Source organism: Sturnus vulgaris, chromosome 4 (assembly GCF_052056855.1).
Source record: "Sturnus vulgaris isolate bStuVul1 chromosome 4, bStuVul1.hap1, whole genome shotgun sequence".
Taxonomy (NCBI): domain Eukaryota; kingdom Metazoa; phylum Chordata; class Aves; order Passeriformes; family Sturnidae; genus Sturnus; species Sturnus vulgaris.
The window spans coordinates 53,838,584-53,864,107 of record NC_142246.1 but is presented as its reverse complement, the minus strand read 5'-3'; the positions used below and the strand labels follow the sequence as shown (position 1 = coordinate 53,864,107).

General features: G+C 35.8%; 1 protein-coding gene across 6 annotated transcripts in view; it reads left to right on the top strand.

Annotated features, from left to right (window-relative positions):
• The window catches only part of CCSER1 (coiled-coil serine rich protein 1), a 623,842-nt gene that overhangs the window by 369,049 nt on the left and 229,269 nt on the right, over positions 1-25,524 (top strand). For 5 of the 6 annotated variants that reach the window (XM_088163986.1, XM_088163987.1, XM_088163988.1 and 2 more), the window contains one exon: positions 2,149-2,226. In XM_088163986.1, the coding sequence (XP_088020112.1) occupies positions 2,149-2,226 (78 nt within the window). Of the gene's footprint in view, positions 1-2,148; positions 2,227-9,402; positions 9,715-25,524 lie in introns of those variants that run through there. The other variant, XM_088163989.1, reaches the window with a different exon arrangement.

The following is a 25,524-nucleotide window of genomic DNA, read 5'->3' as shown; positions in this document are numbered from 1 at the left end:
TTAAGGATGAAAGGCACATCTGTACTGGACACTAGAGTTTTGATTCCTCCAAAACACTCAGGGCACTAAGTTTTTCTCCTTGATTTAATATGACTATTCAAAGTAATTTTCAAGCATTTTCTTTTTGGAATTTGCAATTAAACAAAGCACCACAAGTGGTCACCATGGTGTCACTGGTAGGGAATGGGATAAGAAAACAGTCACAAAAAAATTACTTTGACACGTTCACAGTCAAAGCTGTGAAAATTGTTTTGATACTCTTCTATTCAGAGAAGGAATGTTTTAGACAGCCAGTGTCATGTTTCAAGATGTATCAACACTGACTCCCTAAATCCAAGTAACTGACTCTACTTTTTTCATACTATCAGCCTTTCCGTGGTGAAGACTTAAGTCCTTTTCTTTATTTTACATTTACATTTATTTTGATAAGAGGCAATAACACTCAGAATGGTAAGGAAATATGCTCATTAATGCTCTCACTTTAAAAAAATCACCTAGAAGTACTTTGGCCAGTCCTAAAAATATTTTTTAAATAAATTATTTGGTCTCTTCTTGGTCTTTAGTGTGGCAAAGGTACCTATTTTGTTTGTCCTGTAAAGAAAAAAGATAAGGGAAGATCTATTTGCAGTCTTTTTGCTACATAATATTTTAGAGAAGGGGGAGTTGAACTCCTCTCAGATACAAAGAGAAAGGGCAGAAAGCAGGACTGGGTCACATATGGAAAAAGTCAATAATTATTCAATTTCACTAGGAAGCCTCTGAAAGAAGGTACTGTTTGATCAGATATACACTTTAATGATGGTATTGCTTCAATCACTACGTTATTTGAACACGCAGTATCCGTGTTTGTAACTTGAAAATTCATGGAGCTTCTGAGCAGCAAAATGTGGTTAAATAAGATAGTAGGTACATCATAATGTCTGCTTTTTAAACATGTTAAAGTGCTCTGGGTAGTGGACTAGGAAATTCAAACCTCAGGAGGACAAACCATTTCTGTCAGAACTAGGATTTCCTTTTCTATGAATTCAGTTTTAACACAGTTTTTAAGTGAGCGGATTTAGGCTCAAGTATTTCATACAAGTGAAGAGATCAGTCTCAATTCTGCTTTCCCCTACCCCTTATTTGAAGAGTTGAAATGCTGGAGGTAGGATCACTGAGGGGTTGACTTCTTTCTGCTATCTACTCAATCACTAGATGTGCATAGCTTGTCTTCAATCAAACAATATGAGAACTTGGGAGTCAATTAACTTGAAATTCAATGTAAACGAATTCTGGTTTATTGTAATACATACCTGTCAGTAGCATTCAATTGTATTTTGTAGATCTTGAGGAATTTGAGTTCAAGGTAAGTATTTTTTATGGATATGGTTAAAAAATAAAACTGAATCAGTAAGCAGGAAAACATAAATCAATGCAGTAAAGAACTTTGCATTCTCCTTCCCCTCCTGTGTGCCTTTTCCTGCCTTACTCCACATATTTAGTTGTTTTATCAAATACCTTCTCCTCAAAACTAAAATATTATGCTCAAGGATAAGGATCAGCAAGCTTAGTGATCAATTTCAAATGAAATATCAGAATCTGGGTTTTTTTGTCTCAAAGCCAGATATCTTTGCTCAAACCTGTTCAGAGATACCATGCCACACTGCCAAAAATTATGAAGGCACGGAGGGTCAAGAATGGGAAAAGCAGAAACCAATGCAATACCCAAGAAATGCTTAGGATTTGCTAACGTGTTTGCATTGGGGGAGGGCAGAAGTAATCTCAGGCTTGTGATCTGCAAGTTTGCATGTTCCTTAATGTATAAAAAAAGGTAAATTATTTCTTTGCTGTTGGAGTGGTGCTGGTGTTTGCTGGAGTCCCTGCAGCTGCTCAGTGCTTTGTACCCATCTGCCTCAGTGACATCCTTCTTGTGGCCCCAGCCGTACCACAGAGTTGGACTGCCTGAGCCCATCCTCTGTTTAAGAGAGAGTAGTTTATAAAAGCATGTAATAGGAAGGAAATCAACCTCCTAGTGTGAATAGGGTCATAATAAATCTGGTTTTTTACCAGTTGTCCATGCATGAGTTTTGGATTTGTCTGGATGTTTGGAGCTGCAAAGCCCAGTGAGGAAAACATGACTCACCTCTGCAATGTTATTTTGTTTTACAGGAAAGGGCTCAGTGCTTTCAGAAGGCTCTTGCTTCCCAAGCAGATAAATCCACACAGACTGAACTTGTAGGCCATGATGTAAGTAGCTATATCAAACAGTATTTTTTATCATCTTTGTGGGTGTTCAGATTTCTGTCAGCTGATTTGCCTCTGCTGTTGTTGTGTCCATGCATGGATTTGGTGATTCTAAAGTACCTTCAGAAACATGAGAAGATAATTACAACTACCTGCCAGCACACCAATGTCCTGTTAATTTTAGGCTTTATAAAGAGCTGAGAATTTGCATAAATGAATGTGGATGGCATGTATTAATGTCTTGTAATTTTTCTTCAGTATTTATTTGCACACTTCCTGACAGTTAATGAGGTTATTATGTTTATATGCTGTCCAAACAAGATTTGAAATTTGAAAGATAATGGAATAAGTATGGTCTTGCCAAGTGATGCTAAAATTCTGTTTCCTAAAGAGCATCTGTCAGAATTTCTCCTAGAATGTGTATTGATAGTTTGTACCCTCATGCAAGAACACAGTCTAGGAAGATTCCATAACTGTAAAAATATTATTTCCCCAGTTCTTCTAATGGAAAGTATTCTGCCTGTGTGGTATATTGCTGGAATACGTGTAAGAGATTCTTGTGCTTCCATGAGCCTCTTGAATAATCTGTGGTTAGGAATGCTCCTCTGTGGAATATCTATCATGGTTCTATTCTGTGATTTGCACAAAGTCTGACAATAATCCTTAAAAATTGTTCTGCAAGGTAGTGCTGTGGCTGTGCATTGGTATAGATCAACATGCTGATTCGAATTTATGGGAAGATCTCTGGAATTAAAGCAGGATTTGAAACCTTCCTTTTGGTTTTGTATTAGTGGAGCATTAAAGTTTTGTCTTCTGAGGATAGAAACATGAAAATGTCATGTTTTAATATGAAAAGTTTTATCTGAACTACCTTTTTTTTTTGTGGGTTACCAAACATGAACCCTTATGCTCTACTGTGTCTGTGAAGTCATGTCTGGTGGAATTTACTGAAACTCTGAGATGTGTATATGTTAACTGCTGAAAAATACAGAATATTAAAAAATATTTTAAAATATTTTTCTATATTGCAATACTATATCCACTTCTTCTGTGACCAATTATCCTTCATAATACTTTCTTATATGTTAGATGTTAAATAAAATTCTTCCACTGAAAATGGCAACAGGAAATATGTAAAGTTTGGGGGAATTTTTTTGTGTAGCTTTGTTTATTTTTGGGTTATGTTGTTTGCTTGAGGGTTTTTTTTAAGCAGATGTGACTTATGCATTTGGTTCTTTTTTCCCAAATCAAATATGTGATACTCATGCTGCAGGGATTCATGCTGTGAGCAGATTTTATCTTTTTTCCCTTTTTCTAGTCTGTGTTCCCTTGAAGTCTAGTGTGGAGTAAAAAATAACATTAGAACCTCCTCTCCCAAACAGATACAGTTTTTTTGGCTGAAATTTGGGTGTCATAATAACAGCAATAAGTTAAATAATTCCTTTTCTCTAGCATCTTTCTCGTCAATTAGTGGAACATATTTTTCAGACTTCTCTGGTAAAATTCCTATCTTGTCATGGTTTCAGTAATGTATTATCTCATACAGACTATTGCAGTGCAAGAATAAAAGGAAATGTTGACTGTTTTTCTATGAGACAATGCTTCACCTGTATTTATGTGGTACAGAGTTCTTGTGAAAATTCTGTTGCGAGGGATTGATAGCAGAGAAATTTAAATGAATTTACAGAAATAACTCAAGCCTTCTGTGATCACAATGAGGGGAACTCAGGAAGAATGTGCAAATAAATAGTGTTAACACTTTTTGTATTATTGTTTAAACTTTTTGCTCTTTCATATATCAGATTGTGTAGCTTTTCTGTGAAGGATAGTTATTAATGATTGGTTCAACTGTTTCTGTTGAATCCAAGTGGCAATTACATTGACATTCTTTGCTTTTGCATGAGATTTTAAAGAGCAAGTTGTATCTGTGACAAGTAGTATCTGTACATCATTTTATTCAGGATGTCAGTAAGTGTGTACAACTTCAAGAATTTCATGCTAATATGAAAGTCGATTAAATAGAAAAATACAAAACAGATCAGAGAATATAAGATGTATTTTTCACCCCATTAGTCACACATTCTGAGAATACTATACATTGAACACTCCAGATCTGGTTTGAGAGGTAAGCAGAAAATTTAACGTCATTCCATCATTACAAATTTGCTGCTTTAATTTAAAAAACCAAACACCATCATCGCCACCACCAAGTAAACAAACCACCCTCACATTTTTATTTTTCCTTAATTCAAATTTAGAAGCTAATAATAGTTGGATAAAAGTGCTACCAGGAATTTGCATAGCATTATTTCATAAATGGAGTAGAAATATTGATACACACTACACAGTGTAATAATTCAGAAATGTTTAACATAGTGCCTCATATATTCTTTTGTTCCATTGTGTAATCTTAAAAGTTACCTGTTTTGCAGTTGAAAAAAACTGAGACAGGTTAGTCCCAAAAATGAAGTACTGCTTGGGTTTTTTTGACTTCTGACATCTCCAGTAGATGAGTAGAGAGTTCTTTAGCCTTGGAGTTCATTTAGATGTGTCATTAAAAGTAAATGGAAGTTCTGACTTTGACTTAGATGAGGAATTAATCCTTTTGTCCAAAGGGTGTACAGTAATGAAGAAAAGCTGGAGGCAAGTCTATATTTAGGAAGGAATGGGTGAAGAAGGAGGAAATACAGTGTTTCACAGAGAGAAAATGTTCCTTTTTTGTGGACTACTCAAAAGCATAAACGGTGTTGAATGAAAGTTTTGGGTAAGTGTGTGAGCAGTTACCAGAATGGAAGTTGTTACAGCATATTTTATGTTAGTGGCTATGACATAATTACAGTCAGAATCTAACTGTCAGGGTGGTCAGTAAAGTTGGGATGATGCATCTCCTGATAGATCTTTAAATTGTTGGATAATACTTCTGATAGATCTGTGATTTTTTTTTTTCCCGATACAGCACACTGCAAGTTTTCAGCAGAAATTGCTTTACAGTACTGTTTTAGTAAGCAAGTAGAAGATAAAGTCGGTAGCAGTAAAGATGTTTCTCATAAAGAACTGTTTGAACTGGAAAGCAGACTGCTTGACTTTTTTTTTTTTTTTTTTTTTTTTTAATTAAAACGGTCTAATACAAAACTTTATTACAGAATTAAAACATAAAGTTTAAAATAATTTCTGATAAGGATGAAAGGGGGTATTCCATGATGAGAAATGCTGCAACGTCCTTAAGTGATTAACATTACGACTTTGCTACTTTAGGAAATGGAAAGTAAAATATCATCACAACTACTGAATGTATTCCAGGGAAGACTAGTTCTTTCTATAAAGACTAGTTGCTTTCTAGTGTAGTATGTCAAGAGATCCTCATCTTACAATAGTCCTACATTTATTCTGTTTTTCAATATGTTTACTTAGAATCATTTAGAACATGTTGGGAGTCTTGCAGAAAGTGCCAACAACAGATTGATGTCGAGGCTGCTAAATAATAAATTATTCATGTGTCTTCAATAATCAATGCCAGTTTAATTTCCTTCACCTTCCTGTTCTTGCAAAGTTTTCTTTTATTGAGAGATCAAGGAATAATTTCTTTCATGTTGGTCAGGTTACTAAAATGGACCAGAAGAGGAATAGGTGCAGTCAACTAGCACTGGGGCTGATTACAAGATCATGTCAAGGGATAGAAATCTAATAATGGCTGCCAGCAAAATAGGTAGTATGAAGTATCATGCAGACATCACACAAGCACTGTGCAGCATGTGCCAATGCTGATTAGTTTTCATTAAAATGTCTCAAAGCAGAATGAAACAATCACAGGACAATTATTATTTCTGTCACCAAGGGAAGTACAACTCAGCACCACTCCATCAATCTTTATCAGCATTTGGATTAAAAGAGTTTGTACTTAATTTTGTTCTCCACAAAGTAGAAATTCCTAAGAGCTCACATGATTTCTGCTATGTCTTTTCTGTGTTTGCCTTCTGCTGATGCTAAAGATTTCATATCTGAGAACTGCTATTCTGTTTGTTCTTTGTTTTTCATACTGAGAGTAAACAGGTTTTGGACTGGTCCTACACTCATTCCCCATTTAATGAGCATTCCTTCCAGTGTAGTAATCCTTACATTTTGCATGATGCTTCTGATGTCTCAGACAACAAACTTGTGTACTGCTTCTGTCAATCTGCTGCAGTTTGGTTTGCACAGCTACTGCCAAAAATTACCTTTCTTTGGTGATCATCAGCACTGTGTTTATAATGGTGCTGTGGGACAGATAAGAAGGCACTGACTTTTATCACCTGTACAATCTGCAGTATTGAAATCCGTACTGTTACATATTTTAGGGTCTTTGTTTTGTACCTTGCTATGCATTACCTTGGACAGCATGCATCCCTTAACCTCTCAGAACCTGGGCACTTCTGCAGAGGCTCTGTGTTTGATTAGGAGGTAGTGGAAAACACAGAATGGTTGCTGTAACTGCTCCCCTCCACCTCCCTGCTCTGCTCCAGTTCCTCCCCAGCAGCCAGCCAGCACGGATTATGGATACTGTAAAGGGACTGTGTTGCATTGTGTCCTCTCCTTCAGGAAGGCAGGGGAACAGAATACTGAAGTACTCGGACTTCTTGACATTTCCAGTCTAATCTAAGTATGTTCCTGCCCAAAGTATTGTGTAGTTTGTTATAGTGTGAAGTGAGTTGTGTTTGCCACCTAAACTGGAAAATACATCCTACTTCTGCTTCCCCTCCTTCACTTGGAAACTTATGTCCATCTGCTGTTGTATTTTACGACTAGGTTATTTTTCTCCATTTATTTATTTTGTCTCTGATTTTGTTGTCTAATGTATACAGGGAAATAATACAAACTTGTGCATAATCTGCCTTTCCCTAATGCAAAATTACTTTCTTTAAAAATACCTTTATATATCAAACCAGCCATTAACCACTTCAGAATTTGCTCTGATTGTATGCCTGTGTGCCTATTCATATCTGGATATCCAAGTTGTTCTTGATATGCTACATCCTTTCTTACAACTTTCTTTAGCATTCATTTTCTTTCCTTCTCATGTCCAATTTCCATTTTTTTGCTATATAACTTCAAAATACCAATTCACAATCTAAATTTTTTTAGGGTGTGTTATTGTGTGCAAATTATCAAACTTTGATGACGTCAAACTAGGATGATACTTCTTTTGATTTTAATGATTGCCATCACCAACCCTATTGAAGCACATTGCTTCACCATCAAACCCTTACATACTTGGTGCTTGAATTACATTTAACCACCAAGTTGTGAACAGGAATGAATTGTTGCACCTGCGTGTGACAGGGAAAAACAATTCAAGTTACTGGTGCCAAATTTGCTGGAGGGTAAATGCTTGTGCTGAGAGTTTGGTGTTTGTGGTGCTATATGAAAAGTAATAACAGGTTTTCACATAAACTTCAGAGCAGTAAATGGCTTCTGGAACAGAAACTGAGGTGTGCCATATGAAAACGACACTTTCATTCTGTGGCTGATTATCAGCAGGGTAATTTAATTTTGCCATCTCTAGGAGTAAAGAGCAGTGAAATTGCCATTCTGCAGTGATGCTTAATTGGTATGAATGATCTTCAGTTTTGATTTGTGGCATGCAGAAGTTGGCTCCTGGATGTTTGTATAGATAAACCCTGTGCTGTTTAAATATTTGTACTAATATGATGATGATATCATACTGAGTTTCCTCACAGATTTGAAATTAATATAGTACTAGTAGTCTCTGGATCTTGAAAAAACACTGTTTTCCTTTAATAGAATCTTCAATAACAGTGAAATGTTTTTCTTGCCTTTAGACGTTTTAAATCTTCCTACTTATTCTATATTTTTCTGCCATAACTTTCTGTCTTTGTATCTGCAGCTATTCTGCTGCTATCTTGCTTTGAAAGTACAATGAAATATGAGGTACTTAGAAGTATTTACCAAATTCACTAATTTTTTGCTTAGATGTCTTGGGGTAGGGGAGAAGCAAAGAAAGCTGTTTAGATATTCGTAGTATTTCATCCGAGAAGTTATGTTGGGTTCAGACAGAATTCTTCCCACTTTTTCTGCTTTATCTCCATCACTGTCTCCTCCTTAGATTTCTCCAGAAGTTTGTTTTTTCACTTAAATATATCCATTTAGACTTTTTGTCTCATTTCTTACTATAATTTTGATGCTGTGTTTATGAGTATGACTTATCAAAATTTTTTTGCAGTGGTGTATTTTCAGTATGTTCTGGTTGCATTATTTCTATTGTAAAGATGCTACCAAGCAGTTCAGGGCTACTCTCAGTAGGAACTAAGCGAACAGCTACCCCTAGAATTAATAGCATGTTCTTACTATATCCACTCTGACCTGTTACATTAAGGATAGAAAGAAGTAGGACAGTGACAAACAGGATATTTGAAGAGGTTTATTTGATTGAAATAAAAAAGCTATCCACCAGATAATACCTTGCTGACTCTGTTAATTCGTTATATTGAATACTAGCAGTATCTTATTTGTAAGGGCAGAAATTAGCAGCACTAAACCTTTTGGATATCGTTCAAAAGAATGAACTGGGAATTTAGCAGAATACACTCAATAACAATCAGAAATTCAAAGAAATAGCAGCATTTGTCAATAGGCCCTGAGTATTTTTTCTTAACAAGGAGAGAAATTTGATTTTACCTTGAAGAAAAGATCAACAAACAAAATTGATAAATGAGGCATGGAGAACCACTGCATTATAAGCAATATGTATGGGTTTTGCTACATTAGTACATTTGTGGCTGCTTTTTATTACAATATGATCTACTTACATAGTTTTATTGTAATGTGGAAATGTTTTAATGTTGTGTGCATGTTGCATGTAGATTTCCTCTGTTAACACAGTTCAGTCTGGTGACCTTCTTGCAGTAAAAACACGGCATCTATTATACACAGGAGCTTTCTGACTAGGTGTCATGCACAAGCTGACCAGTCATATTTCTGGTTTTCTCTCCATTGTCATTTAATTCATTCTTGTGTTGATCATTAGTGTGAAAGAAGCTTTATTATTACGTGCTGCCTGCATGACTGCATACAGCAGAAACAGTCATTTTTCATTTACTTTGTGTTGCCATCAGACCATGCATCACTAAAATTTCATTTAATTTCATTTCTTTTTTTTCTGTTTGTTTGTTTTGTTTTTTAAAGGCCCTGTGGAACTCTCCATGTTCTGAAGCCTTAGTTTACAAACCTATCAGCATCTCATTGGTTCCATCATTATTAAATTAAAAAGCAACATCTGGACACTCTGCTCTTACGGATATAATTAAATACTGCTGTATGTGAAATGAGCTGCAAGTTACCATTGCTGGCAAAATTCTACTGCTTAAGAAAATATTTGTATTATGAACAGCCAAACATCACTTTTTTGGCAGTATCTTCATTATTAAGTGTATCTATTAATAAATTATTAGTAAGCTATGACAAAGTTATTATTTGAAATAAAAATTATACTTACCATTTTGTGCATTTAGTCATCCATTGGTGATTCACTGCAAGTAAGAAAATCCTTCAGTCATCCTTGTCTCTTGAGATTGAAAAAATATGTCTTCAAGATCTGGAAACCTGAGGAAACCATTATTTTTTAAAACCTGCATTTTTCCTTTTCCATCAATAATGCTATTGCACTGACTGTGAATACAGGGTCAGGACCTTTCAATATGTTATATATCTGATAAATGTTCATAATGATGTACATAATTCTTATGTGGGATTCAGGAAACATTTCTGTTGGGTATTTGGTAAGCTTTTAGAAGGCCAGAATTTACCCAGCTTTATCCCTGGAAAAAGAAGATCTGATCCTAAAAACATAGACTCTGATTTTTTAATCCATTCGAATCATAGCTTTACTTTCTGGGTAATTTTCCTGTGGCTTCTAAGAGATCATCAGTGGGGGCAAAGTAAACATTTAGTTTGTGTTTGCTGATCATGACTGTGCTACTTCAGTGGATTGTGGTTTTTGTCCGGGGGGGTGGGGCCGGGAAATTCCGAGTTTAGGTGAGAAAAAAAAACAGTGAAGTTCACCACTGTCAGTTGCTTCAGTGTAACCTTATCCAGGAAGGACTTCATTCCCCAGGATGTGACCTACACCCACCCTTACCAGGTAAGATGAGAAGGTGGTTATGCCAGCAGTATTCCTTGCCCTTTTCTCCTAATATATTTTCTTACTAGCAAGAAAAAAATGCTTTAGTCTTTTTATTACACCATTTCGGTCAGGCCTCTTAATATATAATATGAACAGTTACTCAACTGGAGCAACAGTTTAGCACCTGTAGCTTTAACTTCAAACAGAGTACATACTCATTCAAAAATAACATTTTACCAGTTATTCTTAAGTGGAGCAAAACTGAAAATAAAAGCATTCAGCTAAATATTCATGCCAGTCTTTAAAGTGAATGAACCTTTTTCACAGGGGATGTTGCATGATGTTGACTCATTCTCTACCACTTAACATGATGGTGATGTTTCTCAGTCTTACTTTGTCTTCTCTTTGATCCTAACAGTCATCCTACAGCATCCTGTCTCACCCTTTTGGTCATGCTGCTTGGAATTTCTTTGTGTGTATAATTGCATAATTTGTATTGTATTTGTTGGAAGTATCTTGTAAAAGCAATTAAGTATGAAATACATAATTTAAAGAAATGACAGAAGCAAGCATGTGCATATTATCCTTTTGAACTTCACCTTCCTTATTGAACTTCACCTGTTACCACTCTTCCTTCTTTCCTTGGACAAAAATCCTTTTTGTAATCATTAATAAGCAAAGAAATGCTTACCTCTTGCTTTTGTCTTTCATCACTCTTTCATGCTTTCTTTTTTATCACTCTCTTTATTATGGTAATATTTTCAGTCTTTGTCAGATACTGCTCTTTGGGAGAGGATAGAGAGAACATCTTTCATTGTGATTTTTTGGCACAGAGAGCTGTATTTCACTTTAAATATATATGGATAATGGAGAGGGTTGTGAAAAATTATCTTAAGTTAATGAAAGAAGAATAGTAGAATTAAAAAAATGTTTTCAGAATTCCAATGAGAAGGAAATAAGTTTCACTGTCTAAATAAAGAAGCTCCAAAGCTTCTGTTCCTCCAAAGTCCATGAAAGAATGCTTTAAAAGACTCAAAGAGCTAGTATATTTCTGTATCTGTTGCATCATAGAGATATTGCAAGCAGCCATCATTTCAATGTAATACTGAACCCAGCCTGTTGGCTTTTGGGGTAGAGTTGGGTTTTAAACTTTCCCATGAAATTGCACATAACTTCCAAGACCTTTTTTCATAATTTCTTTGTTTAATTTTTATTTTTTTATAACTTTATAAAGTAGTATGAACCAATAAAAATTCACTCAGTTTGCTATTTTGCTCACCTAGCATTTGAATGACCTGGAAAAAATCATGACTGACAAGTACAATTCAGACTTCAAGGATACACAATCAATACTTTGTATGCATAGGCAAGAACTTAATGCTAGTTTAATTAAAGTCTTAAAAGTGTCATCAAACATTTTTTAAAAAATTATTATTGCAGTAGAGAGTGATACAGCACATCTAGTTCAGTCAAAAATTAAGCATATATAATGTTCCTAGTACCTGTCTCTTTCTTTGATGTATTTTATTACTCACTCTTGCACAACCTTTTGTGTTCTGAAGGTCAGTGGCTTCTGTTCAGTTGTGGGACATTGCAGTAAATCTGCTATTACAACTGCTTGTAGGAGTCTGATAGTAAATTCATTTCTTTCTCCTCGTCTGGAATCCAGCTGGGATCTCTCTTATATGTTGGTTAATGTACTGTACACCTTGCTCTTACCACTGATTTCAAGTGCATGTGACATCTCTGTTACCCTTAGGACTGGTTTTACCACTCTCCAAAGATTTCTTTCCTTCGATGGTGAGTAACTTCATAGCCATAGAGCTTCTGGTGTCATCCAATGCCTGTAATTAATTGGATTGCTTGTTATTGGAAGGTCATTCACAGTGCTTGATACTGGTATTGGTAAGATACAAATATCTAGCTGACAGAGCCACCCCTGCCCTCCTCCCCACCACCAAAACCTTGCCAGGTATATCCTATAAAGCCTGTTACACCACATAGCTTTAAAAAGCTGAACATATGGTGAAAAAAGGGTGATAGTAACCTGGTCATTTGTTAACTGCCCTTTAGAGCTTAAGTAAATTATCCTGTAAATATTCAAAAATAGTCTTCTGTAAAAATCCAAGTAAGCCAGGCAAAAAGAAATTATTCCCATGTCATTAGCTTGATCCAAAGGCTTTGTCTTGTTCCAAACGATGGTAACACTGTGTTAACAGAGATACAATGCTAAAACAGTATTGGCAAAATACTTGGTTCTCATTCTGAGCATTGGCATTTAACAAGTGCAGAGGTTTGTTACTTTAACCAGCACACAGTGTTTGTCTCCATTTGATGCTTTGCAAGTGGTACCAGATAACCTCAGTTTGCTTTCTGAGCTTTCCTCCAGGGACTTCTGAAGGGGCGAGTGCAAGGCTGTTTCCTACAGCACAAGAGGGGGAAAAGTAGAGGTTGAGTGAATGGACTTAAAAGTAACAAAGGTGCAAAAATGTTACAGCTAGAGCAAATATTCTGTGATAAATGCTGAAAGGCTGAGAAGGAGCAAGAGTGATTTTTACATTTATGAGCAGTCAAAAGGCAGACAAGTCTAAAAACCTGGACTACTGTAGAGAGGCAGAAAGGTTATATCCTGCTTGAATTGAAGGCAGATTTTTTTTTCAGTTAGTGGTTTTTGGTTTTTTTTGTTTTGTTTTGTTTTAATCTTCTGAAGCTGTTTCAATATGAAAACACACAGAATATTGTGAATAATGGCATAGGAATTATTCTGTTATAACTCAGTATGCATTTTGGGGCAATAAAGAATTCCTGTAGCTTATCATGTTTATGAAAGGCATTTAAAATAATTTATAGCATGATCATTAAGACTTTTTGTGGGCATAGGTACTGTGGAAGAGGTGGAAACCTCATTGGTTTTGAGTAGATAGAAGATCAGTGAAACTGTCTTCTGAAACTCAGTTTACTCAATTTTAACCAATGGGTTTTAGGCCTATTTGCACTATTTGGTTACTTCACTAGTTTAAACTGCTCAATATGCTTTAGACTTTTAGGTAAGTGTTGAAACTTAGGAGGAAAAGCCAGTATATAATAGATGTTTTACTAAAGAAACAGTGCCATTTCTGTCACTGACCTATTACTATTTCTTCCTCAATAGAAGTGCAATGAGAACTATATCCAGACTGCGTACTCAACCTTCATTTCAAAACAGTGCTCTCTTAATATTCATTTATTCATTTTTAGTAATGGAAGCTTCTACATCTTAAGAGTCAACAGAATATTAGCATTAATGATAAAACAGCAAGAAGGAGCATGAAGGGAAAATATTATAAAATATTATAAATGAGATTTGGGAAGTAGTAATATGTTTCTTTTGTATTGTACAAAAAGACATTAAATTGAAAGCAGGATCTACTGGATACCAGCAATAAAAGGAAAAAAAAAAGTTCTGTTTGGTTGCTAGCATATATATTGCAAAAAAAACCTTGCAAAGATGTATTTTTGTGTGTGCATGTGTTAAATCCTGCTGGAGTTGAAAGTGCATGAATTAGATACCATATTACGACTTTATATTCAGTACCAGCTTCATTACTTTCAGGGAGAATTTTAATTCATCTAAAAACACCAAGGAAAAGCTTGGTGGTGCTGTTAATGATAAGTTTAATGATGAAATTAAGTGGTAGATTTGTATTTGATACTAAAATAGAGGGGCTTGATCTCTGTTGTGTAATGGTGCATGCATACTATTGAGTATTTGGGGAGACATGCCAACACCTGCACTGACATATTTCATTTTAATCAAAGAATGGGGAAAGTGCAACTGCATGAAACAGGTGATGGAGACAGTAGGATCTTCGTATCTGAAACATATGAAACAATTTTAGGTGCACACATCAAATACATGAGCTTCCCAATGTGCAAGTATTAAAAAGCATCCGTGTGAATATAACTTTGTGTATGTGTGTACGTCTGTTATTTCATTTTCCAGTCTGTGGAATGATTCAGGAGAAAAAATTAATGCAGAGACAAATCTGCTACAGGAGTCCTGTTGTGTTAGGAATAAGTTCTGCCAAGCAAACCCCTAAGAAATTGCCAATTTTCAGATATTACAGAAACAAAGAATATGAGAAAAGCAAAGTTTCATGGGTTAGAGATAAAATTTGCAAATGGACCAATTCAATGGTTATAGCAGGCTTCAAAGAAGTCAGCTTTTAATATCCTGTATGTTTTGCAAGCATCCAGCTAGCCTGAAAAATACTCAAGCAATTGAACAGAAATTGAACATGAACAAAAATTGAACATAAACAAAAATTGTGAGACTAATGATGAACAGTTGGCTTTCTTGCATCTGCTCATACTGCCACCATCACAAGTCTCTTTGAAGGCTTGTGGAACTGTCCCCTGACACTAGTTCACACACACACACATATATATATATACACACACATATACATAAATACACACATATGTATAGCAAAATAAATCCAGGAATTTTTAATCATTCAGATACCTGGACCTGAGCCCATTTTTTTCTGTGTCAGAAGCTTGCTGAATTGCAAATCTAAATATAAAATGAACTGAAATCATAGGTAATATTATTTATAGGACTCTGGAAATGATGAGAGCATTTCAGTAAACTCCAGCCAGGTCTAAGGGGTTGTGTCATTTGTGCTTTCCTGGTTTTAATTGGGATCTGGGACTGATTGTCTTACTGTGCTTCAGGAGATGCTTCAGTGTAGGCTCTCCATGGGCTGCTGTTCCTTCAGGACATATCCATCTGCTCCAGTCCAGTTCTCTCCAGAGGCCATGTGTGTATGTCTTTTTCAGTCCCTGGAATACCTTCTCGTCCTTCTTCACTGATTTGAAGGTTCACAGTGCTTTTTTCTCACTTTTTTCCCCTTCATTTCTCTGCATCCTGGTGTTTTTTCTTCCTCTTCAGTATGTTTTCAGAGAGGTGACCCCAGCTTTAGCGATGCTCACTGTGCCCTGTGTGTGGGTTCATTGTGGAGCTGCCTGGCAGCACATTTGTGCCTGGGCTTTTCCCAGAGAGGCCATCCTGCAGCCCTCTCACTGCCACCACCTTGGCACAAAACCATGCAAAAGCAAACAACACCAAAGCATAACCCCACAGCTGACCCGAATGGGAGGAAAACGAATAATCTTAAAATTGTTTTTTCTGTTAGGAAAACGCTTGCATGGAGTTACAGATCTGTTAACATGTGAGAGATGAATATTATAAAGTTACTCATTAGAGATGTGAGTTTAGGTCCATAAAAAAAATCAAGAACAAGTGGAATTACATAACTTCTGTTCCAAAATACCTGGATCCACTGAGACTGGTGGTGTTGGTGATGACTGCTGTGCATACATCCATTGGCTTCCATTGGTGCTCCAGGCCAAGATACCTCTTTTTTCACTGCAGGAGCTGGGCATTACATCACTTTAGGAGGAAGGAAAGAAATCGATTGGTTGATTCCATTCCTAAACACCAGGTTTTTCTGTTTTCCTTTCTCTTGTTTCCATGTTTGCAAATTTCTCTTGCTGTTGGAAATATTTGCAAACTCTGTTAGTGGTGAGGCTTTTGTTCTGGCTCATTATTTTCCCCTGCTGCTGCTCCTTTGCTCATTTCCTTTTATCTTGCTATATTGTTTTTATTCTCTCTCCCCATTACAGTCCCATTTGGCTCATCCTCTCCTTTCTTTTCTATAAAACGTGATTTTTATCACCCATAAAGCATGCTTCTAAAACTTCAACAATACTAAAAACCGGAAAGTCACACTTTTTCTTGTAAATTCTGTTTTGCCTCAGTCTTTTTCTTATTTTTAGGCAGAAAGAAAGAGAGAAAAATACATTTAAGGCAAAATTACCCATATGGAATAATTCTCAAGGACTAGGAAGTGGTACCTTTTCTGTAGTTCTTAATGCTAGTTGCTATGTTCAAAATCTATGAAAAGAAAATAATGCCATTTTCAATTCTTTGGAGGTTAAGGTAATTTTATTTATCTTTTTTAAGTGTCTAGAAAATTATGTTGGTTTTTTCTATCTCATACCAAAAAAGAAATTCCTTTAAAACTTGTTTATCTCATTTGGTTTTCTTCAGCTATTTTTAACATACTCTGAAAGGAATATCAAGGAAGTTGTATTGTGTGCTGTCAGTTTGGATTGCGTAGAGAAAAACCATTTTTAGCTGAGCATGCAGATGCACAAATTAATTAAAATGCTTTTAGATTCTTTTTGGGATCTACAGAAAACCTTGTAGACTCCCAGAAGGCTTATTTTATGTTAATACCCATCATGTATTGGATTTTCAGCAGCTCATGCCACTGTTCTGACTAAACACAGAATGATCTCTTCATGTTGGTCATGTCACACGTTTGTGGAAAGTCTTAGGACAGTAAATTGGAGGAGGCAAAGAGAGGACTAATGTGAGATGTTCCCTGTCCATATTGCTGGCCTGGACTTCAGAGCAGATCTCATCATTCTTGTTGTCGGACAACAAGATTGCTTCAATTCTTGAAGCTCTTTTAAAGTCTGGATGAGTTACTTAATGTTATAATAAGATAGGCAAATTTAATATCTTTACAACATTGGACAGCTTTCCTTCTGAAGACACTAATTTCTGCTTCGTTTCCATCCTGTTCTGTTCCAGCTGTTGCTCCTCTTGCCCTTTGGTTGTAAATAGTGGAAAAAACATGCTCCTTTGCTTCTGATAAAATTAATTAATCTGTGATTAGTACCAATATTTCTCCATAAGCAAAAAAAAACATGCTCGAAGACTTGGGGCCATGTGTTCATAAAATATTCATCTTGTTCTTGTATTAATTTGAGCAGATTATTGCAAGACCAAATAAAAATCTCATTAAAGGTACCTGGCAAATCATACTCAAGGTTTTGCATGGCAAGATTTCACCTCCGTTTCACAGGAGCCCTTTTAAATGCCAGGTTATAGAACTGTCCTGTTGTCTAGGTTGTTCTTGCCCAGGGGAAATCTGCTGCTGCTTCAGACTTTCTTGGCCATCAGACTGAGAAAAGTATAGAAATATTTACGGTGTACAGCTCAATACCTGTAGCCAGAGGAAACTCTGTTTTGATTGAAGGACAAGGAAACGTGAGCAGCCTGACTCAACTTCCTTGTTCAATTTGGGATGCCAGAATATTATATTGAACCACCCTGAGGCTTTAGGGTGAGTCTTTCAAAAATCTCTTCTGCACATTTTCTCAGTTATTTGGGGTTTCTTTTGCACATAGTAAGCTTTTTTATTTTTCTTTTTTGCTGAAACTCAGTAAATATAACCCCAACAATAATGTGAAATGTTATTCTCTAACCCTTATTTGCATGAATTTGTTCCTCTGTGTGTGTGTGTGTGTGTTTAAGAGCTGATGCTGATATTTCAAATAAATAGCAGGGAAACCTCCCACAGTATGTGACATTTTTTCCCTCTTACACCTCTCCCAAGACTGAAGTCTAGGTCAATTCTCACAGGTTAACAAATGCATTATTTCTGGAAAAGGTCTTCTGCCTACAGGAAACTGGGTTTTTTTGGAAGATGCATTTATGAGAGGCATTGGGGAGGGAATCAGGCGTGAAAACTGATATATTTCATGGAGTGTTCAATTTTTAATTTTTTTTTCTATCTTTCTCTGAAATGTTCTTTGGAAACTTCCAGTGCTTTCACTTCCTAGTCTTGTAAGCTTGCCTCATTGACCCATTACAATTCTCCAATTCCCTAGTCTCTGTTCCTCCCTGTATCTCTTCTTTTCTTTTCTTTCTTTAGTTCTGAGACTTTTTTGTGTCAGCACTTTGGTTTCCCTGCTACTCCTGTGCTCATTTGTGAACAGTCGTCTTTCCCATCTGCAGTTCTCATTCTTGCTCAGCGTCTTTCCTTGAAATATATCTTTTTTATTTTCTTTGGAGTCATATTGATAGTGCAGAACCAATAACTTCAAGTCTTGAAGTGCAAGTTTATATGGAGGTACTATTGGAGCCGAGGAAAAACTTTTGACTGTAGAATAAAATTTCCAATTGGAAAAAGTTACTGAGTAATTTTTACTAACGCGTTTTTGCCTTACTCAGCATCTCTATCAGTTATTGCAAAATAGATTGTATGCCCATGTTAAGAAAAGAAGTTAGATCAAAAATTATCACAAAATCCTTATATATGAGTGTGTTTTTTGGTTTTTTTTTCCCTGAAAGTGTATTCTCCAAGCTCTTGGTTAGTGTTGTGTCACTGCAACTGGTGTGGATTTTCTGAATGCATATTGAATTAGCACATATCTATTACTGATGCAAGTAAGCCTTGATAGGTGCACAGGCTCCAGAAAACATATAATGAGGATATGTAAGTATTCTGACACTTTCTTATACTGTTTGTTGCCTTTTTCACCTGCTTTGTCTTTAGAAGCCAGTATCTGACTACAGAGTCAACATCTGCAAGTTTCTGTAGCTGACAACCAGAGGAGCTATATGATGGACTCTGCACTTAATCATAACCTTTACTACAGCTATTTCTGTGTCTAAATCAGTTGCTTTGGTCCTTGCACTATGGGGAAAAAGCTCTGCCAGTTAGGCCTGGTTTTGATAACTGCAGAACTGTTGTAGAATTGCAGTGGTCCTTGGAAATGCAGGAGCTTATACGACTACCTTGCCTACTAATTTTATTATTTTGCATTACTTTAGTCAGAATTAAAATAACCAAGGGGACCCACATGTAGGGTTTCTTTTAAAATGTTCCTTTAAAATTATTTTGCTGAGCTCTGGGGGGACAGGACAAGTTTTGGGAGAAGAAATACTTAATCCACAAGGCAGTTTAGATTCTCATCCTTAGATTCAAACTGTTTCCTGGATTTGTTAGAAGAAGGCTACAAGGGAGCCAGAATGTGTCTCTAGCTTGCTTTCTTTAGTCACCAATTGGATAATTGCTATTTTTCCATGTAAAAACTGGCACACAGGCACTAGATATACCATAGTACACAAAAGCTGCCTCCTCATTGTAATTGTTTTGAATTCAATGCAACCTTTCCAAAATAGTTGATCAAATGATACATGATTATAAGAAGCAGTGTGCTGGAGTTGACACCCTCTTAATTTCAATTTACCAAGATAGGAATTGGCCAGTAGCAACTCTGGCTTTTACAGGTTGGCAAATAGCCATGCTTGAAAACTTTTCTTTTTGTTGTCTCAATTATTTATGAGGCCTGAAGTTAGGCAAAGTTGGCAAACCAATTTATGATTGTACATGATTATACTACCTACACTAGGACTACAATTTAATCTCTAGCCCTAAATGGAAGCAAAAGCCAAATCATAGCATTAAGTGTCAAAGGATCTCTAAGGCTTATGTAAAGTAGGATATCCAAAGGGCTTTTTTCTTGGGTCTCTTCTAATAATATATTTTCAGAATGGTAAAGTTGCTTGCTGCAATAAATATTAACTTTGATAGCTCAACGTCTTATTGTAGTTTTCTTGTTTCAGAAGAACAATTAGTTTTAGCAGTGTAATACACTACTAGGGTCTAAGGTAGCTCTAAATTTTAAGATCCAGGGCCTTCTTTTAGCAAAGTATAAACATCCATCTTGAACAGTATCTTTGTTGGTGCTAGGTCAGATCAGTACACTACCTTACCTGAAACTTCTGAGGAGATGCCTTTATATACTGAATTTTGTTGCACATCGGACCAAGTACAAAACTGTTTTTAAGTGTCAGCTGTAGTCAACATTCTCCAAAAACCTTGATTGTGGATTAGTATCAAGATAGCTGTTGGAATTTTAAATATCTTTGTAATGTAAGTGACCTTGGCACAAATTATTATAATTTGTGGTATAGGTAGGTTTGTAGAGGAAATAATTATTTCTACGTCTGTAGGATGGGATTTGGTGTTGCCTTTTCTTTTTCCTTAATAGAGCTCTTTTTCATCAGTGCAACTCCTTTTTGTCCATCATTGTATTCTCAGTTAGCACAATAGAGGTTTTCCTGTGTCTTTTGTACATGAAGAGTGCTAAAATCTTCATCTTGTACTAATGAGTATTAATTGCTGCATCACTTTGTATAAACACATGAAACTGTCATGTCCTAGACATAGGGACTTTTCACTGTATTTGCCTGAAAGAGGGTTCAGTATTGGTAGAATAAAAATCTGCTTTGCATCTTTGCCCTTAGAAGCTTCTGTGAAAGGTGTCAGAGATAGGAACCATCCTTTTTTTTTTTTTTTTTTTCCTTGTAATGGAATCTTAAATTGAGTATGCTGTTCATTTATTTGTGTGAACATAAATAGAATAGTATTGGTTTTTTTTGTACAGTTCCTGTGAATGCAGATGCGAAGATGGAAGTAAAAGCTATTTGCAGATTGTAAGAAATGGGGGACAGAAATTGCTTGTTGCTTCCTTTGTTTAGCATTCCAGTTTCAAAAATTCTTTTAAATTTATGCCTTGCGCTGGCTTTGTACCACTTTTGTGCCTTATTGAAGGTTCTGGTCAGACCTCATTTTATGATGAAACTGTGCCTTACGTGGAGGGACACACGTGGGTGTTCAGCTCTCTGTCCCTTCTGAGGCAGAGAGAAGTGAATATTCTGTCACCTTTTCTCAGCTGTCACACTGAACCCTGGGATCCTGGTCTGTACAAGATGAGAGCACTCCATCAGGGAATTCTGGTCCATCATAAGCAACATGCATTGCACTGCCTTTTGTGTGGGTATGATTACATGCCTTTTGTATATTTTTACTATGAAAGTTTCTGAAATGATGCTGAAGTATGTAGTTCTCCATGTTCAAAAATATTTTTTTTAAAAAGTGATGCTGACTTGATTTAGTCTGTTACTTGAGGAAGTGTGATTCATGGTTAATCTTCACTTCCATATGCTTATTTCTAACACTAATTAATCCTTTTTGCAAAGACAAATTACGATTAATGTATATCCTTAAAATTTACACCTAATTAGACAGAATATAATCTCTAAATTTGTATAAATAGAACATAACATTTTGAACGTTGTAGATAATAAGCAATTTTCTGAACTTATATTTGCATGTGCTAGTTAATGGCTGCTTCATTGTATTTACATTTGCAAACAGTTTTTTTCTAATTACTCAGTGCACTGTGAACAGAGAAAAATAACAAGCATTTCACACCTGATTTTATATCTAGGTTCACCTTTTGTTGATATAAAATAGAGATATTTAATTTAATAGTTGTTATATATTTAATCGAATTTGCCTACTTAAAAAGGAGGGAAATTCTGAACTTTTATCCTTTTACTATATTAGTGAATTTTATTCTTGGAAAGCTAAACCCTTATGTAGTAATAAACTTGATCACAGCATGCTAAAAATGCATGGTTCTGTATGCAATATAATAAATTTCTTGTGAAAATAAATATTAATAATAAATATCTTAGGTGTTTTTTTTTTTTTATTTGTACTCTTTTTGGCCATTCTTAAATACAAGATTTTGAGATCTGGACAATCTAAAATTCTGAAGGAAAAGAAAATTTCTCAGAGGCCTTAATTTTTGGTTCTGTTTCCAGAGGAGGATTAAAAAGTACTTATACACATTGTGATGAAATGGGTAATTCGTACAATGCAGTAGTTAAAGCAAAGTATTAATTTTCAACTATGATATGCTAAAAATAAAAGCTAGCAGATCTTATTTTTGCAGCTGGTCTTTCCCAAACTACCTCTTTCTAAACTAAAGTAAAACCCATAGCTGAAACCCAGTCATTATCTCGCATTTAAATCCATTCACTGCTTTCAAAGAATTTTAACTTTTTTTGGTTCCCTACCATTAGTCAAAAAATGTTTTATATAAACATTTACTATCAGTAGATAAAAAATGCACTTCAACCATCTCATAAAATCATAGCTATTAACAATAATTGGTGATTATATACTGCTTAGTGAAATATTTGTTGTTTTGTTATTGGATATGCCAGCTATAGTATAAATAAATAAACCTGAAATGATTGGTAAAGACTTTAAATATGTTCGATGACAGACATTTTATTATTTTGGCTACTGCATTTTCTACACTACTAGTGTGAGTTTCTGATTTAAATAAATGGAGGATTCCAGAGCAGGTTTTGACATTGCTGCCATTTTTAACACTGGGCTTCATAATACGAGACGTAAATGCAGGTCAGAGATGTAGCCTGTTTTTCACCTTTGGTCACATAATTCAGTGGTATGGTAGTGGGTAAATGATCTGTATTCAGTATGTGGAAAGCTGCAGTACAGATTGATGAAAAGTTATGTTTATAAAAATTCACTGAAATACCTCAGTAAGCCTAACTTAGAGGTTACTCAAATTAGCTAGTCATAGCTTTAGTTAGACTATCCAGTGTCATTTCTCCTTGGACCATTTTTCCATCAGTCAATCAGTCCATGATTTCAGTTTGCAATTACACTTAGTAATATTTTAAAAATTAGCAACTTTATTATCTATTTTGGTTTGTTTGTTTGTTTGTTTTCAGTTTATAGTGTGTCTTACACATTCTTCTGAATTAAAAATGGACATCAGTTTCAAGGAGCAGTTCTGTAGTTTTTTCATGAATGTGGTAACTCTTTACATGCATATGCTTTTGGTTTGTTTATTAATTGCTCAGAAAAAGTCTCCAGGGAAAGCTTCTGACATACTTCCATTAGAGGGTGATTCATTAACTGTCAAACAAATAGGGCAGGAAAAAAAATTGAATGGAAAACAACAAAAACTCTTTTACCTTCTGGGGCTTATCTGGTATTTGAAGGTCTGATTTCTTAGTAGTGCTTGATCCATCTGTGACTGTTGAGACACTACCACAGTTTTTTATACACCTTATTTTTAAAAAAATACTGTGATTTAATGTGCTGCCTTTTTTTTTTCTTTTTAGAAAAAGACAAAGATTCTGTATTCAACAGCAGTTATCTGTTTTCATTTCTTTCAGAAAACTGGAACCTAATCCTCTTCATGCATGTTTTCATTGCTAGTTGCATCTATTTAACCTTCCACAGACTGTTATTTCCATTCTTTTAAGTTCAGAAATCAAGCTCTTTACTCTTAACCTCCTATTGATTCTCCATGTCTACAAGAAGCAGTTTAATTCTTATTCACATGTTTGACACTACTGTGTCACTGACATTTCAGCACACCTCACATTACAAGCGTAATTTCCTCAGACTTTTAGCTCTAAAAGAGACAGATCTTATTCACAAGTACAAATCTGATACTAAGTTCTGACAGTTGTTACTCTAAAATTTGTCCTCTTTTGTCTGTTTAAAGATTTTTTGGACAAAAGTCTTCAAAATCAAAACACGTTGTAATATAAATAGAACAACTTTCCCTTCACTGGGATTTGGCTTAATAATTTACAGTTATTCAGTAGGTCCTTGTTTCACATTTATTTTTAAACCTTAAACTGCATCATTTATGTGTTGTTGTTGTCGCTATTGAACTTCAAGAGCTGTCCACAAGTTGTGATCCAATGGTAATTTCTGTAATAATGTTTGCCAGGGACTTGCAAGAGCTGGAAGTAATCACTGCTAAGGCAATTTGAGTCTCCACACGTGTCCTCGTTTAGGTGTTCACTTATGCTGTCATAATTACTTAAATGTCACGTTTAAACATTTCATCTTTTTGAATGCCTTAAGAAAGCTGAGCGATTACGGTGGCAGCATCAGTTACCTGCAGAGAGGGAGTGCTGTGCTTTGTATATATGTGTATACAACAAGTGGATCAGAAATTTAGCCCCAAGACACCCAAAATAATCTTTTTTTGTCAGCTGGGTGCTGCTAAAGTTTGCTGAGATTGCTGCTGTGTTTTGGGGCTGCTTTTCAAGACTGGAGAATAATAATTAGTGAAAGTCCAAAGGAACTAGAAGGAGATGAGCAAAAGACAAGAAACCATCTATTGTTCAGAGAATTTGCTGGAATCTGAATAGCTTAAAAAAAATTCAAGTGACTGACGTGAATCTCTAAGCTTAGAGTTTCTTCAAAAACTGTGTATCAGTTCTTTTTGCAGCTTTAGTGTTGCATATAAACAATAGTGAAGTTGAGACAGTTAAAGCTAAGTGGGAAAGAGAAAAATGTCAATAATTCTTTATTAATAGGAACCTGGGAAGCAAAAAATATTTATTAGAAAAGCAGCCTTCAATGATACAGATCTGAGGTTACCTGAGAAGAATCACCCTGGGATTCAGTTCCTTCAAAGAGTGGACATCTGACTTCCTGCTGGTCATTCATTTTATGGATTTGCATCTTCACTTCAAAAGGTGAACAGTTTTCTAGTGACTGTCTCGGTTTGAGAGCAGTTTAAAGCCAGGTCTGGCCGTTTAAAGAACAATATCACAAAATTGAGAAGAGTAAGTGATTATAGGGAAGACTAACACCTCCCTGCAGATGTGATTCACTTCAGCTAAACCCGAAATTCAGTTTGCCACTGAATTTGCACTAGCTCTCCCCAGACAACCTGGAAAGTCAATCCAGGGTGGCATTCACTTCTCTATCAGGTTTTGGTGCCACGGCCTGAGGTCCTGCCCAAGCTTCATGGCACTGTGAGACCAGCCAGTGCTTTTAAGAAAGGGGCAGCAGGAGGCCCTACAGTACTGTTGGTACAGACTGCAGCTGGCTGATGTAGCACTTCAGGTTTCCATGAAAGCAGAGGGCTTAGGGACAAGAGAGCATGGCTCTTTCCTTTTTCCCCGTAGTGGACAGTGATTTTCAGGTGTTTGGGTGGTCCCTTGTCTTGGAGAGCTCACCATGACAGTAATCTGTGATGAAATTGCTGCTGTTTGCATTGTACTGGGCAGGGCTTCAGGACAAGGCTGTGGAGTCCAAACTTTAACTTCTTGTGCTCTGGAGGAGTAATATCCCACTGTGTAAAGAATTGAACTAAAAGTTAACCTGATACTCTGCTGATCCAATGGGTTTTTCAGTCATGGCTCTGGCTTGAGAATTCACAGGGATAAGTGGAAATCAATGTAAAGTTTAAATGGGGTGGAAATAGCTGGAGTTTCAAGCCATAGCAAGAGTCCAGGCATGCTCAGGCTTATGCCTGAGGTATAGATTCTTGCCAGTCTTCATAAATGTTTTAAATCGTGAGTAATCAATCTCAAACTTCCACATAATGCAGTAAGTTGATGGACTTGGTTTTTTGAATAAATGGAAGTGAAAATACTAATTTTGTTAACTGCGCTCTCTGTGGGGTCATTAAAAGTACTTCAGTTA